The sequence below is a fragment of the Salminus brasiliensis genome, chromosome 2 (genome assembly GCF_030463535.1).
Source record: "Salminus brasiliensis chromosome 2, fSalBra1.hap2, whole genome shotgun sequence".
NCBI lineage: Eukaryota > Metazoa > Chordata > Actinopteri > Characiformes > Bryconidae > Salminus > Salminus brasiliensis.
In genome coordinates this window covers 37,764,722-37,783,464 of record NC_132879.1, presented here as the reverse complement: position 1 = coordinate 37,783,464, position 18,743 = coordinate 37,764,722, and the positions used below count along the sequence as shown (strand labels likewise).

Sequence of the window (18,743 nt, the reverse complement as noted above, 5' to 3'; positions counted from 1 at the left end):
AAAGCCTAATTTCTGTGAATTAAAAACAATGCAAATCTCTAGTAGAGTTTTATTCTCAGTGGTATATAAATATCGCTAAAGTTAAGCTAATTCTTTCTTTGGTTCAGCGGTAGAACTGAAAGCCTGATGCATCAGATTAACCTCCAAATAATTAGGCAGAGGCAAAACTCACAGCAGAATTATCCAACATGTTTCCATTTCCAATGGATGGAACCAGTTTTGTGAAAAGAAGAACATTATTCTAAGCTTTCTACAGCCAGCCTCATTAGTATTTGGACAGGGACACAATTTCTCTAATTTTGCTTCTGTACACCCCCAATTTTAAATGAAGCTATTAAAATGTGATTGACACTGAGCTTTAGTATTATGTAATATGTAACCAAATTAGAGCCATTAATTCATAGTTTCTCAATTTTCACATGCTCAATCTAATTGGACACTTGTCAATTTGGTTTCGGGGCTGTCTGTGATGGTCTGTACACTGTGAGTTCTTTTAGCACGAACAGTAGGGAGTAACTGTGGGTTCTGTGGTGTTCTTTAGTAATATAGTAGTTATTTTGCCAGTTTTAATAAAGAAGTGACACCTGACTTGGATTCACTGGTTCACTGAAACTGACTAGTATAAAATAAATATAATAGATTTTTAATAAATAATAGATAATAATAGATCATTTATAAACATATTAACGATGCAAAAAGATTTTTGTTTCAGATCCATTGTGGTGGTGTACAGTTGCCAAATTATGAAATGAAATTGTGTCACTGTCCCAATAATCAAAGAAAACAAATGTAAGTCCTAAATATGTCACTAACAAATAATTCCAGCAGCCGTCTAACCAGAGTTAAGTCAGTTGTTAGACATGAAAAACAGCAATGACAGCTGTTACTAACTGTTACAGAGAAATCAGGTGTTGTTAGGTCAAACTTCTTTAAAAAATTATAAGAAAATAAGAAAATGATAAGAAAAAAAGACTAAAGTAAAATTTAGAGCATTCCCTTAAAAAAGCAGATAATCTGGCTTTTCTGTTCATTTGCTATGTGATGGTCAATGAGATCAAAAGTGTAAGACAGACGTTTACCTACATTAGTTAAAATAATAAAAAAATAAGAAATAAGAATAAATATAAAAATATGTCACTTTTTGCAGCAACTACTCCAAAAGACAAAGGGTACACTTAGACTTATGTTGGAGTAGTTTAGATTGCTGCTGTAACTTTAAGAACCCAGCTACATCTGGCTTTCCAAAGTCCAAGTTCAAGCTGGTCCATTAAAGCAATAGAAGAGGAGAGGGAGGGTTACTGTGAAATTACAGCACAGCTCTGAAGAAGCAGACCCGAGCTGAAGGCGAGTACAGTAGTTCAGCACAGCCATGCTGTTATTTCTTAATAACACACCACGTCACGTTTTCTATTTCTTTTATACAACATGAAACTAAATAAAGTATTATTGAATAAATTAAGTTGTGAGCCGTAATATTTAATGTTATATTATTACCATTTCCTTCCACCAAATTCTAGCTCCTTAACAAGCAGATACTAGTTTGTTGCTTGTTTGATTTGAGGTCATTCTTGCTTTCTTTTGCTCAGGGCATAGACGTTACTTCTTGGATTTAACGATGTTCAGCGGAGTGATACAGTGTTCGTGAAAAAATAGTGAAATACCAGCACGGTGAGAATGCCTCTCAACCAACCGAGCTGTTGTGTAATATACATTCCATAACTGTTTTTTTCTTTCGTTGAGCCTCACCTTCATCCATGACTGTGATTGTTGTCGTAACAACAGGCCCCGAGCCCTTGATTGTCATGGCGTTAAGGTAGAACATGTAGCGTGTGCTGTACTTGAGATTTTCAAGAATGATACTGGTCTCATTGGCCAGAAGGGTCATCTCTTTCAACTCATCCGTGTTATTTACTAAAAAGGAAGGGGGAAGAGAGAGAGAGAGAGAGAGAGAGATAGACAATGCAGGGTAAATTCTTGCTGATGGAAAGAAAATCTTGCCCAACATGCCATTCAAGCATTACCTATGCAATTAACATGTACAATTTAAACGTCATCAATATATTTTAAATTATTTAATCCCTAAGTGATTTTACAAAAATTAATTTCATGAAGTGATGTTCTCAAACTTAAGACTTACTGGGCTGGTATTTGAGCATGTAGCCAGTAAGGCGACCATGTTCATCCACAGGAGGACCCCACTCCACTGTTAAAGAGTCCAGATTTGAATCTCTGATTCTGAGGAAAGCAGGAGCGCCAGGAACTATACGGGGAAGAACAAAGAATTGAGGAAGGAAACTTGGTTATCAATTAAAAATATGTCAGGCAATCTTCAGTCAGCTGTCAAAGTTGAATGTCAGATAGCAGTAGGTGAAACCTTACCTCCCTCAGGAGTCTCAAATTTCTGGTCAGCACTGGAAGGCCCATCACCTTTCCCATTGAAGGCACTGACATTGATACTGTATTGGCTGTAGGGGTGAAGGTCAGGGAGGCGTCCCTCCGTCTCATTCCCACTGAAAATTAGCATCTTTGGCTCTTCTGGCCTGGAATCCTCCTTCTGCAAACTCTTCTCCTTCCAGTAGTATACCTACCACACACCAATTACACAATGCAGTCAGCTATATGTAAACAGCTACCCATTTAGGCACAAGCCGAAAATTTCAGTCGGTTTGATTAATAACAATTGGTAGCAAAGCAATAGTTTATTTCTGTGGTCATTTTGCCAGAGGAATGGAAACGGACCAATCTTAAATATTTTGTACTGGTTTGTAAAATGGATCAGCGCGAATCATCAATTCCTGTGTCTTATTATGTTTTTAATGCAGAATAAATAAAGTACAGGGCTTTCGTTCTTGTTGAATACACTGTGTTTTCTTCTAAGTGAGTACACCAGCTTACTATTTAGTTTGGAATGAGATTTTCTGATGCAAACGAAACAGCAAGCTATGCTGTCTCTGCCTTTAACAGATCACATTTTTGATAAGGTGTCTCGTTATTCATGGATATAAATGGAAATGGTGGGAAGTAACAGCAGAAATGGCAGCCCCGCATAGGTCTACGGAAAGAGCCTCTTACTTTGGCTCAGGGTCAAGGGTCATTTCAGAAGAGGTTTTCTCCTATAAACTCTTTACTAAACAGTGGTTACAATGCAAACTGCCACAAAGTTTCAAGAAGTACAGTTGACTCCCTTCACCAGTTCATACAGTCTATAGATGGAAAGTAGGCAGGAAATACTGCCTGTTTTGAACCACTGTCACGAAAACCAGTGCTTTTTGAACCAGGCACAACGTCTTACTGTCTACCATTCAACTTCCACTTCAACTAATTGTTCTGTTCTGGCTGAGGTTTCTGTTCAAGGACACAATAGCAGCAGCTGTCCATGGCTATGTCCTCTAAAAATCTGTCGCTCATGATTGTTGTAAGAACCAAACCAACAGTTTCACTAGTTTTTCTAGTGGCTCCCTAAAGTACCTTGTATCCCAGCATTCTTCCCCTGACTGTAGAAGAAGGAATGGGCTCCCACTGTACCACAGCCTGCGTACTGCTCTGCACCAGCACCTTTACATTCTCTGGAGCCATCGTGGGCCCTGCAAGGCAAAGGATGAACATAACACTCCTGCTTTGCTTGAGCTCACAGTGAGGATACTCATCACTGAAGGGTTGTTATTCATAATTTAGACAAAAATAAAGCAGACTCACGGTCCTCCCCCGAGTATCCCAGCACCACCACTGGCTTGGGACCGCGTCCATAGTCATTAACGGCCTGCACAGTGACCTCATACGGGACGAAGATGGGCGTCCCTGTCACCACATACTCCGAGACATTGGCCACGATGACGGACGTCCATTCTTCATCTATATCCTTCTGTCTCCAGCTCACCTTATACTGAAGACCGGGGCCATTAGACTGCAACCCTGTCAGCTCCTGTTGTTTAATCACACAGTTATCAGTCTAGTCCAGGCCAGAAAACCACTTCTGAGGTCGAGAGTTCTAAGAATAAGGATCTTACCCTCCAAGATATCACGATATTGTGTGGTTCGGTTCCAGTTGCTTCAACATCAGATGGATTTTCATCCGGCTCTGTGAAACATGGTTGGACATGAGTCACTTCAAAATACTACTGTTCATGTAAGACAACTTCTTGGCTCCATGTTTGACCAATCATAAAGGAAAGGGCAGGTGACAAACCAGGACAGGTTTCTATACGGGGGAAGCGGGGCCAAAAGATATTGTGTGTCCAGTGGTAACCATGGTGACTACAAAGTTAGCATATCTAGCGCATAAGACATTACATGGGTATCAAAATAAATATCTAAGCAGAAAGACACCAAACAAAGGATGATGCACTCCTTTACTTTCCCCTAAAAAACTGTGATTTCACTCTGTAACAAGATCCTTGCATCATGTATTAGTTTCTTGGACTTTAGCCCACTTGTCCCACCACCTGTCGTTCGACCTGGCACTTCCTAAAAAAAAGTGCAATTAGGTGTCAAAATTATAATGTATTATAATTTGTATTTTATATTTTCCGAGGTTTGATACAATAGGACAGATACAAATGTCTCTGTGTTGCAGTAAACAAATACTGCTACTTTGCTACTACTGCTATTGCAGTCATGGCCAAAATCATTGGCACCCCAGCATTTCTTTGAGAAAATGAACCACTTCTACCAGAACATTGTTGCAATTACGAATTTCTTTAGTTTTAGTTTAAATTGGAACAAAAAACCTAAGAAGAAAAGTCAGGGGTGATATCATTCCACACAGAACTACAGCAAAGGTCTCTTACACTCCTCTACCTGGAATTTATGACCACTCTTTCTTTGGCTCCAGGTCTCTCAGATTTGAAGGGTGTCTTCTCCCAACTGCTGTTTTAAGATCTCTCCACTGGTGTTCTACTGGAGACCCATGACCTCTGACGGAGACCTAGCTATCTAACACTGGCCTTACGTTGTACTCTGAAATCTTTTAGTCATTTTCAGATTTCAAAATGCTATTCACACGCCATGTTTGACCGCAGGGACTGTGTTCTTTTCTTTTCTTTTTATTTTCTGTAAATGATACAATAATGTGCTTTACTGTCTCATCTGAACAGAAGGATTGTGTTTTTCTGGCTTTTTTCTGTTTTTTCTCCAGTGCGGTCCTCCTGGGTCTCCAACCATAACGTCACATTTCATTCAGAAGATGACAGATGTGTAGTGTGAGCTGACACTGTAGTACCCTGTATCTGCAGGTCAGCTAGAATTTGGTTGGAGGTTGATTTTTTGACTTTTGAACAATCCCTTCTTGCAATCCTCTGTGTATTTTGTGAAAGAAGTTCAGGGGTGCTAAAATTTCTTTCTTATGCCTGCTGAAAAATCCAGCTCAGGCTGGTTGACTAACATGGCTATGTGGTCACTCTGGTCAACTAGCTGAACCATAATGCTTTTTAATGCTGTGATTTATTTGCTTGACTGAATTACAGCATGCACTGTTATACTTGCCACAAATGCAGTGCCAGACACGTGAACTTTTACCCAGAGCTCAGAAGATCAATATTCATGAACAAAAAAAAGTATGAGATATGGTGTTACTCACGGGAGGGGTTGGTGCGGTACTGGCCAGAGGGGTTGCTAGGTTTACTCATGCCCACATCATTAAGTGCCAGCACCCTGAAGGAGTAGTACACATATGGGGAGAGATCCAGCTGGGCCGTTGTGCTTGTACCTGGGGCCTCCGTCAGATTGTACCACACACCTGGCTCATGTAGAGAGTCCTCATACTGGATCAGAAACACTGGAGAGACAGAGAATGAATGTCGTAAGGTCGTCATGACATGGTAAGCACTTTCATATCAATCGGTTTATTTTCACTTTTTATTTTTCGAATTCTCTTCACTCAATAAATGCAGTTAGTGGTTCATTGCGCTCACATTGAGTGGGGCTATTGTGTTCGTCACCAGGGGTCCAGGTTAGCTGCACACTCTGCTCCTGCTGGTCTGTCAGTTCCAGGTCTCTGGGTGGGTCTGGACGCTCTGGAAGCGCATGCAGAGCTCAAAGCATTACCAACAGCTTACCAAGCACAAGATGATATTTATGCAAATTCATGAATAAAATGAAAACAAAAACAAAAGAAGAGCCACAAATGAACACTAGGACAAAACTTACCAACAAAAAAAAATATTATATCAATAATGTTGTTCAACTTCATTAACCCTTAAAACCCACAGCTGTCTGCCTGGCTGGTTTTCAGGCTTTTTTTAAATCAGGAAAAGTGTAACTGCCTAATATAACTCCCAGCAAAGATGATCCACTAACTACAGACACTTACACGCACAAATCCTACAAAACCACTCAAAAAAAGCCTAGGGCTAGCCTAGAGTTGTAAGGGTTAAAGAAATGGCCCAACTTTTTGTGCCACTGAGCTATCAGGACATTAGGGCATACAGCAAAAGGTAATGAGTGATAAACGTCAAACAAATAATACATAAATAAATGACATGAGTTTGAGGGTGCTATAGCTCCGTGCTTTACCGTAGACTATAGCTGGAGTTGGAGTGGCTTCTGCCAGTGGAAGAGCAGCAGTAGAAGAAGAGTTTACTTTAGTGTTACAAGTGCATTATACAGTATTTCTTTTTCACAGAGGTGTCAGGTTTTTGCTCAAAACTGTTTCAACAACACGATACATGAATAGCAAAACAGGCTGATATCAGGAAGGCAGCTTGATTGCCCTGTGGAGATCTAATTGTCATGAATATTTGACAACGTTAAGCAGAAAACAGTCAGCATTAATGCTATACATGTGCCTTGGAGAAATCTCAAACACAAATGTGTGCAGAAAAAAAACACGAACAAGACCGTACCGACTACAGTGAGCGTGGCGCTGGCTGAGTCCTGGTCCAAAGTGGTGTTCATGATGCATGTGTAGGTGCCTTCATCCTCCTCCGAAACATCATTTATAGTCAGACTGTCCGAATCCACCACAAACCTACAAACACACAAAAAGCTTGTAATCAGTCAAATTATGTATTTACTTATTTACAAACAAGAGAACGTGCTGAAACTCACTACTGGTGTTTAGAAGAAAAGAATTTCCCCAAATGTAGTGAATCAGTCAAGACAGGCTTGCTTTCTAAAGTTTGCTTCATCAGTTTTGAACTGGAACTCGGAGCAAGTAACAGAAGTCTACATTTACATTTATGATATTTAGCTGACGCTCTCATTTAGAGCGACTTACGAGGTAACTCATATTACAGAGGTGGGACAATGTAGTGTTAGGAGTCTTGCCCAAGGTGTAGCGCAGCATAGTCAGACCGGGAATCGAACCCCAGTCTTCCATGTGGTGTGGTAGCTCACTGGCAGGTAATGGTGTTATCTGTTGAGCCACACCAACCAACGTCTACGTCTTCCAAAGCCATGACATAAGACTTCTGTAATATCAGCAAACATCAGACAACTTTATATGTCTAAACTGATCTTCCTGAGTGATTTCTGAACCAGTGAACCAGTATATTTGGGTTTGAAATAATTGTGGTGAGACATGACTTTATCCATTGGAACTCAGATATATACTTCACTACACCTCTGACACAGACTGCATTTAGGGGTGGGTATATGATATTAAACTTTGATAAAATATCATGGAGAACAAAAGTAAAAAAAAATCCATTTTAATGTCAGAAGAAGTTTTTTTATAAGAATTTATTCATGTTATCTTTTGTAACCTCAGCCCGGGGGTTGGGTAAGGCAATATGTCCCACCAGCACACAAACCCCAAACCATGAATAAAACCCACAGCCTACTGGATTAAACAGTCTCTGAGGCCCCCACTCAGTCTCTGCTCACACACACACTCTCTTTCTCCTTCTCTATGTCTCCCTTTCCTCTCCCTGTGGGTAAGAGCTGGGGCATTTTAAAGGGGCTTTTAAAAAGAATGTCTCAAATCCATTAATAAATGTGATCAGGTGCTTGCTCTCAGCACCAGGTGATGGAAAAACACGAAGAGTCCGGCTCTCATCCCTCCACTCTTTGTATTGTTAAGTTACAGTAACTGTACATGAATAAAAAGCAAGTACATAAGTTCCTCAGATATGAAGGATGTCTCCTCCCAACTGCTGTTTTGAGAGCTCTCCACTAGTATTTTACAGGACGTAAATCTGGACTCACTGCTGGCCACTTCAGAATCTCCAGCACTTTGTCTTAAACCATTTCTGGGTGCCTCTGAAGTATGCCTTGGGTCATTGCTACTGGAGACCCATGACCTCTGATGAAGACCCTCCTTTCTAACACTATGGGCCCACTGGGCTCTAAATTCCTCTATTCACACAGTCAAAGTATCCATGGCCAGAAGCAGCAAAACCTGAATAAAAGTAAGTACAGATAGGACCTCACTTTGTGAGATTGAAGAAGACATAGACACGTCTACTCCTTATAGGGCTTATAGAGCTGAAACATGTTAAAGTGAACGGACAATCTGCCTATGGATTATTATAAGTGGGACATAGTAGACATGATGAATAAGATGATAATAACTGTGTTTCATCATTTAAAAACTGTACAGTTCACTTACAGTTCTAAATGAAAGCTACTGGGAGTAAAGATAAAAAAATAAAGACTTTCGACATTACCGCTCATCATCGGGCAGCTCCCCGTTGTCTTTGAGCCAGGTCACAGTGGGTATAAGAGACGGGTCGTGTTTCACCTCACACTCAAACACAGCTATGCTGTTCTTCTGCGCAACTTTATACTCAGGCTGCTTCAGGATCCGTGTGGGCTCTGATAGGAGAGAGAATAATGATAAGAGAGCATGTGAGACAGAGACAGAGAGACCAGAGATCAGATGTTTCCTCCATCTGATCTGGTTCACATGTGACACCACTACATTCGTAAGACATTCATCTACATGAGCAGGCTGCTACAAATGTGATGAATTGCGGATGCAACTTGGTCTCTTACATGTTTGGCTGAGACCGAGTCTGTTAAACGTGATACAACATAATGGTGACCTGACTTGATAGACAAACGAGTGAGCGGACAGAGGAAGCAGTTCTCTGCTGTGGTGACATAGTGGATTAAGCGGTCATTCATTGCCACATCTGACAGACGATTGATTTGGGGAGAGAAGCATGACATTAGATTGTGATGGACTGTCTTGTGTCCAGTGAATGATAATTTCGGGTAGGCGCCAGGCCATTGCCACCCTTGCCAGAAGGAAGCAGATATGAAGATGGATGGCTGAATGATTTCATTACAGCAGAAATCATGTGGAAAGAAATTATAATAATGATATATGATATATCTTATGATATAATAAAAATGATAAAATTATATAATGTATGTTACATGCTGCATTTTTTGTTATTCATTCAGTGATGTTTTAGCCTATTAACCTTTAGGCATGTTAATTTTGGTTCAGCTTAGGCAGGTTCCTGACATGCCAGGCTACCTCTAAACGGACAGGACTGACTGCCAGTCAAAACATTTCAAAAACATACATTTTTGTTTGTTAAAATTTTCTTCCACTTTGGTGCTGCCAATTACCCCACCAGTATGTAGCTCCCTCTAGTACTAGCAATGCTCCTGACATTAGGAGGGTAAGGACTTAACATGGGTCGTCTGATACATGAAAAGCCAGCCACCGCCTCAAAATACTACCGATGTGGAATTGAGAGGCAGCCGACACGCTTAGATGAAATTGCTGGGTCCTCAGCTCCACTGCACTAGCTAACAGATGCCTGTGCTGGTTAACACCAGTTTAAGAGTGATGAGGGGAGAGAGCGCCATCTACCCACCCGGAGAGAGCATGGGCAATTGTGGCAAGGCTCACGATCTCCGGGCCATAGTGGAACATATTAGACGGCTAAGCCACTCAGGGCCCACAAAGCCCAATTTTTTTTACTATTTTTTATTCGACAATCGACAGCTCATAATAGTTATGAAGACCTAGTTATGAAGACCTTTAGAAGACTATTTAATACAGTTTCATACTCATGACTGTTTTCATTTAAATTTCATATACACTGTGATGGCAACCAGTGCATCACACACACACACACAATTTCATCCATTCAGAGAGATGCGATTCTTACCTTTCACTTCCAGGTAGACATGGTTTTCTTTATTGCCCTGGTTGTTTGTAGCCACACAGGTGTACTTCCCACTGTTCTGTGGCTGCGCTGGGCTTATCTGTAAAGTGCCATTCTCATGCAGAATATAGGAATCCCCATCCAGTATAGCGGTCTGGCCATCTTTAAACCTACAGAAAACCACAAGGTGAAAAAGTGAATGATCATTCTACATTTTAGTGGTGTAAGTCTCTAAAGCAAGAATACCTACACTCACTGAGCACATTATTAGAAACACTATACTACTACTGGGTACAGCCTCCTTGTGCTTTTAAACCAGTCTCAATTTCCTCATGGCATGGATGCCACAAGATGTTGGAAACATTTCTTCATCTCTTGTTCTACCACATTCAAAAGCAGTTCTGTTAGTTTTATATCCAGTAACTGTGAAGGCCGCTGAACTCACTGACATGTTCAAAAGACTTTTGCTTTTGCCAAATGATGCATTATTGTGCTGGAAGTAGCCATAAGAAGATGATTAAATTGTGGCCATGAGTGGACAAAGGGACCATGTGTCACCAACAATACTAAGCTGTGGCATTCAAATGATGCTTGATTGGCATTACAGGCTCAGAAAGTGTTCTCAGAAAACATTTCCCACATCATACAACCCTCCAACTCTAGCATTGGTGTGTCGAAATTCATCAGACCAGGCCACCTTTCACAGTTATGCATTGTACTGCTGCTACACAATTGTCTGACTAGGTGCATGTATGGGTGTTTCTAATAAACTGCTTGGTGAGTGTAAGTATATGTACTCAGGTATGCAACATGCTTTGTACATGAATTGTGCTGAAATACACTTACCAAGTGATCTTTGGAATAGGTGACCCAAAGGAGGAACAATCCAGCATGGCTTGGCTATTGGTGATAACCTGATATACAGTGTTTGGAGGCGTCAGCACCCTCGGAGGCTCAGCTAAAAAAAGGTGCAATGAAGGAACACTGTAATGGAAACTGACCTTTAAAGTTTAATTAAATAAACCATAGAAGCTTAAAGCTCACAAATGAGAGATGTGAAACTGCATGCCTGAATCATCACACGCTTACCATAGACGCTACTGCATTGGTAAATAATCTAAAGCTTATGTGATTTCTCAAATTGTTTAGCATACTTTTCTATAAAAAAGTACAGCTAGATTTTCAGCATTTAAGACGGTGTGAGTTTATCGGTACAGTCTGCATGATAACAGTACAGTCTGCATGATAACAATACAGTCTGCATGATAATAATTGGTGAATAAAAGCTGCCATTACTTGTTAGCGTCATTTGCCTTGTAGCTTCAGTGCACTGGAGGCAAACTAAACTAAAGAGGCAAACTTCAGACACTCAAAAAGTCTTGGCCGATCGGTTACATTTTTTATTTCATTTTTAGAGCAAGTTTAAAGCTTAAAAGCCCAGGCTAATAAAATCGGAGCCAAGAACTGAGCCATAACTCACCAAGCACGTTGACAAAGGCATTGGCCAGCAGGTAGCCGAACTCGTTGGATGCATTGCACTGGTAGACCGCACTGGACCCGGCCTGCACATCACTCAGGATAATTGTGCCGTCCTCAATGCTCCGACTAGGATCTTTGGGTGAATCTATAAAGAAATCACATGCAATATAAATACACACATTCCATCTACCACCCAAACAAACAGAATCATACACTGTAACACCTCAAGGGCGGATATCTAATGTTTACTGAGGGATACTCACTCTCTATGGGGACGCCGTTAACTGACCAGGTAATGGTGGGTTTGGGGTTGCCGCCCACATGGCAAATGAGCATCCCTGTCTCTTTGGGTGCCAGGATGAGGTTACGAGGAGCACTGATCCAAAATGGAGCCGCTGTGTGGATGGAAGCGAAGAGAACCAAGTGTTAAGAGTGTTCTCTTTAAACAGAACTGCAACAGCTCACTACAACTGTTTTTTTGGCTTAGCTGCAGTTAGCATTAGCAATAACCACACCACTGTATAATTATAATTATAGCATATCATTATTTTTCACACAAAACTAAGTAAGGCAGGCAGAGTAAAGCTGTTCCATTAATTTTACATCATGAGCTGCTCTTTGGAAGATTAATTATTTTTATTATAATTTGAATTTGATGAGAAGGTATTGTACCTAAGGATGGGCAATATGACAATATTTACTGCTCCCATAACAAATTCAGTCACCTTATGTTACAAAATGCTTTTCTGAACATATTATTGACCATGTTCGTATGTAAGAACTATGACCAACTGTCAACAAAGTGAAACATTGAAATGTCCATTACAGTGAAATCTTACAGTAGTGTGATATAATATGTATGCCTTATTGTCCACCATTAACTGTACAAATACTTTTCCTTACATTTATTATATTTTTGGCCTTAATGAATAATACGATTAACCGTGTTTGAACACATTTAAATAATTCACCAAAATGACAATAACAATTCCAGACTACTAAGACTTAATCACTAATCTGTTCTTTGTGTATGATCAATCCTATCTGCAATCATAAGCTATAATAAGGCTAACATCTGTGGTGCAAAGAATCAGGAGATACTAGTGCGACTGTATTTCACAAGCTTAACAAGCTCTTCAAGTAAAAAAGCTTGTAAGACACAATCTTTTCTTATTGGAGTAATGTAATTCCACTAAACAAGCACATCAAATAAATACAGTGTCATGAAGAATTCCATCTCATGAAAATCTCCTGAAGCCCAGCATTATATTTATGGCGTATGTTTGAACTACTGTGAGCTTTTGAGCCTGAGTTGAATTTCTATAACACAACAAAAGGTGGTTTCACGTTTAAATGATACGATAATCAGCTGTTAGTGGAAAATAATGCACACCTTTGACCACCACGGTGATGGTGTGTTGAGCGCTGCCTAAGCGGTTCCTGGCCAAACAGTGGTAGTCTCCTGCATCTGCCTCTGTCACTTCAGTAATCTTCAGCATTTTCTGGAAGTTCTGGAAGGAGAAACGGTCGCTGGGCAGATCCCCATTCACCTTAGTCCAGGAGATTTCTGGCGTTGGCCTAAAAAACAGAGCGAAAACAGTGCTGGTCCAATTCCTCAAATACATGGAATTTGTGTGTCAGTCCTCCCTATGTAATGTTTTCATTATACTACATACAGTCATGTAAAAAAATTAGGACACCCCATTCCTCACATAACTGTGTGATCATTACTGTCTGAACAAAGGCTCCACATTGCTAATCTCACAGGTAGAACCTATAGAGGATTCTTGGTCCAGTCATCATGACATTTTAACACAATGCAAGGAGTAATTGGAGTTAAATTATGCAATAAACATTGTCAATGCACAGACGGTGATAGACGGTACCCTCTTTACACAGGCCTCCTGATGATATGGCCCCAAGTTCCATGTGCCCAGCAGTTTGGTGGTTGCTCTGCTCTAGCACCTCAACTATACTTTCTAATTAACTGATGAGTTCATTCAGGTGTGATTGAGATTGTAGAGTAATATCATGGGATTTTACACAAATATGATTTGGGTTACCCAGCGTTACATAGTTCTCACACGCGTTGTCCATGCAGTTGTCCTTCACCAGTGTTACATAGTGCAGTTTCTGCCGTGCTGACCATAGAGTACCAACGATAGCAGGGCTTCTTACCCTATTTTAACTCAGTGGAGCATCAACATGATTCTGAAGCTGTTATTTTAAGGTAGAAAATCTACATAATGCTGCTTTAAAATGCACATAATCGCAAATGACCTTGAACCCCCACTCTCTCCTTCCAGATACTTACAGACCATCTGCGATGCATTCCAGCTCCAGGGTTTCGCCTCTCAGGACCATAAAAGTGCTGTTGGGTCCTGGTGGGTACATGAAGGAGGGTGTCCGCTCCGCCGCCGGACGTTCTGATATAAAGATTGAAAGCAGTCAGATCAAAGGCAATCAGGAAGTAGCCACAGTTGAAAGAAGTAGCCGGTACAAGAGTTTTTAATGTGGGCAATTCCATAATTGGGGTGTCATTTGTGTTTCAACCGTATTACTTGTACAAGAATATGTGAAAGTAAACTAGCTGTGACTGACTAGCCAGTTCCTCTCCTTTACAACTTCGGAAGGCCACTATTGCCAGTTCAGAGTGTATTGAACCTCTTATCCCTTTAAGATTCCAATTATATTACACAGTTGGGCTTGTTATTAGTCCAGAAGTGTGTAAATAATGTTTGGACACACTGGTGGGTTCCCAGGATGAAGCGCAAAAAGTGTGAAAAATGTAGGAAGGTTGTTTAAGTTTAAGATGAGGGATAAAGGGCCCCTCAATTGTGGAATCACCCATGTAAATCTTACCAGCCATGAAACACTGGGATACAACTAAAGGGTATACACTGATGGATGTAAAGTAAACACCATGTCTTCGACTGGTGAACAACTCAGCTATAATAAGTGTCATTGCCTTTTCTCTGTCACTGTGATGGTAAAGCCTAAACCTTCACTTTATATACAATCAAGTGAACCTCTTACATGAGTAGCAAGAATCTCAGGATGAGAATATCCTTCCATTGCCTCTTTTTTCAGTGGGTTAAAAAAAGAGAATCGAAGGATTAAGGGGAAGAAATCATGAATATGGAATAGATTGCAATGAATATTATCATATCCTTTTTTTTTTCAAACACAAAGTTTAGTGGACAGTTATATTAGTACGCAGTATAAATCTAGTACGTTGTTTACATATTAAGGGGAACATTACACTAACACTGACTGATGAAAAAGGACTGCTTACTGACATCACTTAGTCCTTAAGATCATGTCATGAATTACAGCTTTTTTTATACGTGAAAATATTTAGCTGTCTTCAGCCAGCAGGACCTGCAATGTCAGTCTTAGTCTCTTTTTCATCCTTAAGTGATGTAGAAGCATGGCAGAGGTGTTGATGTGACATTAATTCCAAGGGACTAAAAATGCCAGAGTAAGATGCGAATCATTGGAAGACGATGATGATGAAGTGTGAGGAGTGGGTAGAGGGTTTAAAGTGGTCGTGTTAAGTTACTGGTTAGATGGAACTACAGTGTAGGAAGTAGGGTTCACTTGGACGAGGTCTGCTACAACTCACCACCCAAAAAATCAGTGTCATTCAAATAAGCTGCCAAGACTGTCTCATTCATTGCATCAACTGAAATACAACAAAAAAATCACAAACATGCAATGGTAACAGAACAGAACGGAAAGATGTAAAAGAAATAATTTTATCAAATAAAATTAAATCAAATTAAATTAACTTAAATGAAATAAACAATGTGTGCAAAAAATCTATAAAATGTAGGTGTAAGGCACCAAAACTAAACAAAAATATGCCAAACATATGCTCCTGGCCTTAGAACCCACGTACCCACTCTTACAGTCAATTCAAAGAATTTCAGCTAATAACTCGTAATTAATCTACGCAGTATTATGAAGTCATTTTCAGTGTGATTTTATCACATGAACACATACAATCACTGGGCACTTCATTAGATGGACGTGTACACCTACACATTCATGCAATTAACTAATCAGCCAATAATGTGTATATCAATGTATAAAATCACACAGATACGGGCCAACAGCTTCACGTAATGTTCACCTCAACCATCAGAATGTAGAAAAAAAAGTGATCTCAGTGATTTCGAGCAAGGCATGATGGTTGGTGGCAGTTCTGCAGAAGGAAACGCCTTGTTGATAAGAAAGCCAACAGAGAGTGGCCAAAACGTTTGAGCTGACAAAAAGACTAACCCAAAACACCACTCTGTAAAACTGTGGTAAGCAGAATGAACAACATCAACTCTTGAGGCACATGGACTACAGCAGCAGAAGACTACATAGGTTTCCGCTACTGCAAGCCAAGAACAGAAAGCTGAGGCCGCAGTGGGCACAGGCTTGCTGAAACTGAACAGTGATCCTGGTGCATTCCTTCTTGGCCACAATTTACCCATCTTCTAATGGCTACTTCCAGCATTATAATGCATCAGGTCACACAGTAAAAGTCGCCTCAAACTGGTTTCATGAACATCAACAATGACTCCAGTGTTCCTCAGCGGCCTCTCCAGTCACCAGATCTGAATCCAGTATGTTAAGACAGTAAGTAACACCCGTGAGAGATGGTAGAATGGGAGATTCACAGCATAAAAGTCATGGACCATGGACATGGACCAGAACCTCATAGGAATGATTCCAATATCTTATGAAATCAATGGCATGAAGAACTGAGGCTGTATTGATAGCAAAAGGAGGCCCAATCCAGTATTAGTATTGTCTTCTTAATAAAGTGCTCAGTGAGTGTGTGTTCTATATATGTGTGGTATAGTGCAAATGCACTCATTTCTTATCATTTCTGTATTTATGTTTATAGACAAGCAATAAAACAACTAAACAAAATACAGTGTATGAAACAAAGTGAATGCTCTAGTCATTCTAACATGAGCTATGAATGTCCACCACCATCTGAGATAAAGCCTTGGCTTTACAAACTAAAATGTGCTAATAAAGATATTTTAAACATAAGAGATTCAACCCTGAAACCTCAGAATTTGGTCACCCCCTGAAATGAAACGGGATGGTGACTTTAGCAGCAGGACTGTCTGGGTGGAGACCTGGACCTTACCATCCAGCACGTTGACTGTAATGGGCTGCTTCTGCTGAATGGTTTGAGTGTGAGGGAAGCGGGCGTAGCAGATGTAGTCATTTCTGGTGTCCTCAACCAGCACGTTAGAGAAGTACAGGTCTCCATTCAGTGCCTGAGACACGCGACTGTTCTGAGGAAGCCGCTGAAAATCTGGAAAACAAGCAGACACACAGAGCTGATGGGTCTGGCATTAAAAGTGCAATTGTAATGATAAGCAATAAAGCTCTAGCATATTTACCCCCCCCCCCCCTCAAATTGATTAGATGGGTTTTAATACCATATTGTACAAAAGTTTAAAAAACCATCATTCATTCATTTGTCTTGACTCACTGTTGTCCATCCAGAAGATGATAGGTGGGGGAAGGCCAACTGGGGGTCTGCAGTGCAAAATTAGAGACACACCCACCTGCACCGTGACAGGCTCATTTCTCTCCTTTGACCACAAGGGGGATTCTGTAAAACAAAAGTGGGGAAAAGATCCACAGTAATGGATTTCTTACTGAGCAATCCCACTGGAGTTTTTTTTAGCACAGCACACTTTCTATCCTTGTCAGCCTCAGTCCAACATCAATAGATAATATATATAACAACACATACTTAAAAACTGCAGTCAGTGATGCATATTTGAATTTTTATATTAATTTTTTTTTATATTCATAGCTTGTGGGAACAAGCAAAGACATTCAACCAAAAGTGGATTCTCAACTTCCAATTACTGCCACGTTTGCATTATAAAAGTACATCAAAATATATAAAATTAGATGATGATTTGAATTTTGTATTAACCCTCTGGACTAATTTAATTTATCTTAAAATGTGCCTTAAATTATAATATAAAATATAATAACCACATTCTTTATCAATCTATTAAGACCAGAGCACTGTGTAAAGAGATACTCTGACCCTAATCCGGAAAATTTTAATTTTAGAAATTCTTCATATTTCTAGTGGAAACATCCCTTTACTCATGTGGATGAATTGTCTAGGTACTTGAAATGGGTTTACCGGAGTTTCAGATTAAGAAAAGTTGTGGAATGTATGAAGAAAATAGCATATAAACATCAAGAGGCCGGTTTCTGGGTGCCCACTGGTCAGTTTAACAAACCCATAGACTTACAGATGCCAGATCATGAAATGCAATCGAAAGGTTGAACTCTACAGAGTCGCGAAAGGTTTGAAGCGTAATTCCTGCAATCACAGGAATAGAGTTCAGTAGTAATCTAGTAGATGTATTCTGGTGTGTTCTGACCAGATGACTATGTCATCAACTATTGAACTGGTTTTCTCAAAAACCTCTCAGCACAAATGAAAGATTAGTGCCTTAGTGGGTAGTAAAAGTAAAAAAGGATATAGAAGGATGCCGCTTTCCTGTGACCCATTTGTCCCACACCGTGACCCACTAGTAGCACAGTGAGGGCTAAAATGTTCTTGATCAGATTTTACATGAATCTGATCAAATGTAGGTCTGTGCTCATTGTTTTGTGTGTGGGCTACTTAACTGACCGCTGTATGCCTGGTATAAAGACACAGAATGGGCTCTTACTGGACTGACGTATGACGATGTTGTTAGACACTGCAGTGCCGTGTTCATTCCTCGCCGTGCACTGATACACTCCCTCATACGCCTCAGCTTTCTCCTCACTGATGTCTATCACCAGTGTGCCTGAGTTGGGCTTCGTGATCACCTTAGGGTCTTTATCCACATCGAAATGAGACCCATTGCGTGTCCATGAAAAGCTGCAAGGTGACAAGAATTAAAAATAGCACAGAATTAAAAAGCATGCACATGTACTACCCATCTAAAGTATCTTAAAAATGGTTTTATTAGGAACTCATATTGACTTCTTGTCAGTTTACGGTAATTTAACACAGAGCATTAATAAAGTAAAAAGCAATAACACACAGCTACCCAGTTTTTCATTAAACACATAATATCGCATACTTATTTTTTCAATTTTGCAGTTTTTCACTATTTCATAGTTTTTTTTTCAGTTGTTCATTACCTTGTATCAAAATTTCCTGATGAATAG

At 40.1% G+C, this 18,743-nt stretch overlaps 1 protein-coding gene across 7 annotated transcripts in view; it reads right to left on the bottom strand.

The window, feature by feature from the left end:
* Positions 1–18,743, bottom strand: part of nrcama (neuronal cell adhesion molecule a) — an 88,622-nt gene that overhangs the window by 13,810 nt on the left and 56,069 nt on the right. For all 7 annotated transcript variants that reach the window (XM_072672587.1, XM_072672586.1, XM_072672591.1 and 4 more), the window contains exons 5-24: positions 18,257–18,450; positions 17,044–17,166; positions 16,693–16,863; positions 13,855–13,966; positions 12,934–13,118; positions 11,804–11,935; positions 11,542–11,685; positions 10,908–11,019; positions 10,065–10,231; positions 8,604–8,751; positions 6,840–6,964; positions 6,511–6,540; positions 5,910–6,011; positions 5,576–5,773; positions 4,008–4,078; positions 3,697–3,922; positions 3,469–3,584; positions 2,380–2,584; positions 2,138–2,260; positions 1,747–1,911 (exon numbers count right to left, since the gene is read on the bottom strand). In XM_072672587.1, the coding sequence (XP_072528688.1) occupies positions 1,747–1,911; positions 2,138–2,260; positions 2,380–2,584; positions 3,469–3,584; positions 3,697–3,922; positions 4,008–4,078; positions 5,576–5,773; positions 5,910–6,011; positions 6,511–6,540; positions 6,840–6,964; positions 8,604–8,751; positions 10,065–10,231; positions 10,908–11,019; positions 11,542–11,685; positions 11,804–11,935; positions 12,934–13,118; positions 13,855–13,966; positions 16,693–16,863; positions 17,044–17,166; positions 18,257–18,450 (2,849 nt within the window). The remainder of the gene's footprint in view (positions 1–1,746; positions 1,912–2,137; positions 2,261–2,379; positions 2,585–3,468; positions 3,585–3,696; positions 3,923–4,007; positions 4,079–5,575; positions 5,774–5,909; positions 6,012–6,510; positions 6,541–6,839; positions 6,965–8,603; positions 8,752–10,064; positions 10,232–10,907; positions 11,020–11,541; positions 11,686–11,803; positions 11,936–12,933; positions 13,119–13,854; positions 13,967–16,692; positions 16,864–17,043; positions 17,167–18,256; positions 18,451–18,743) is intronic.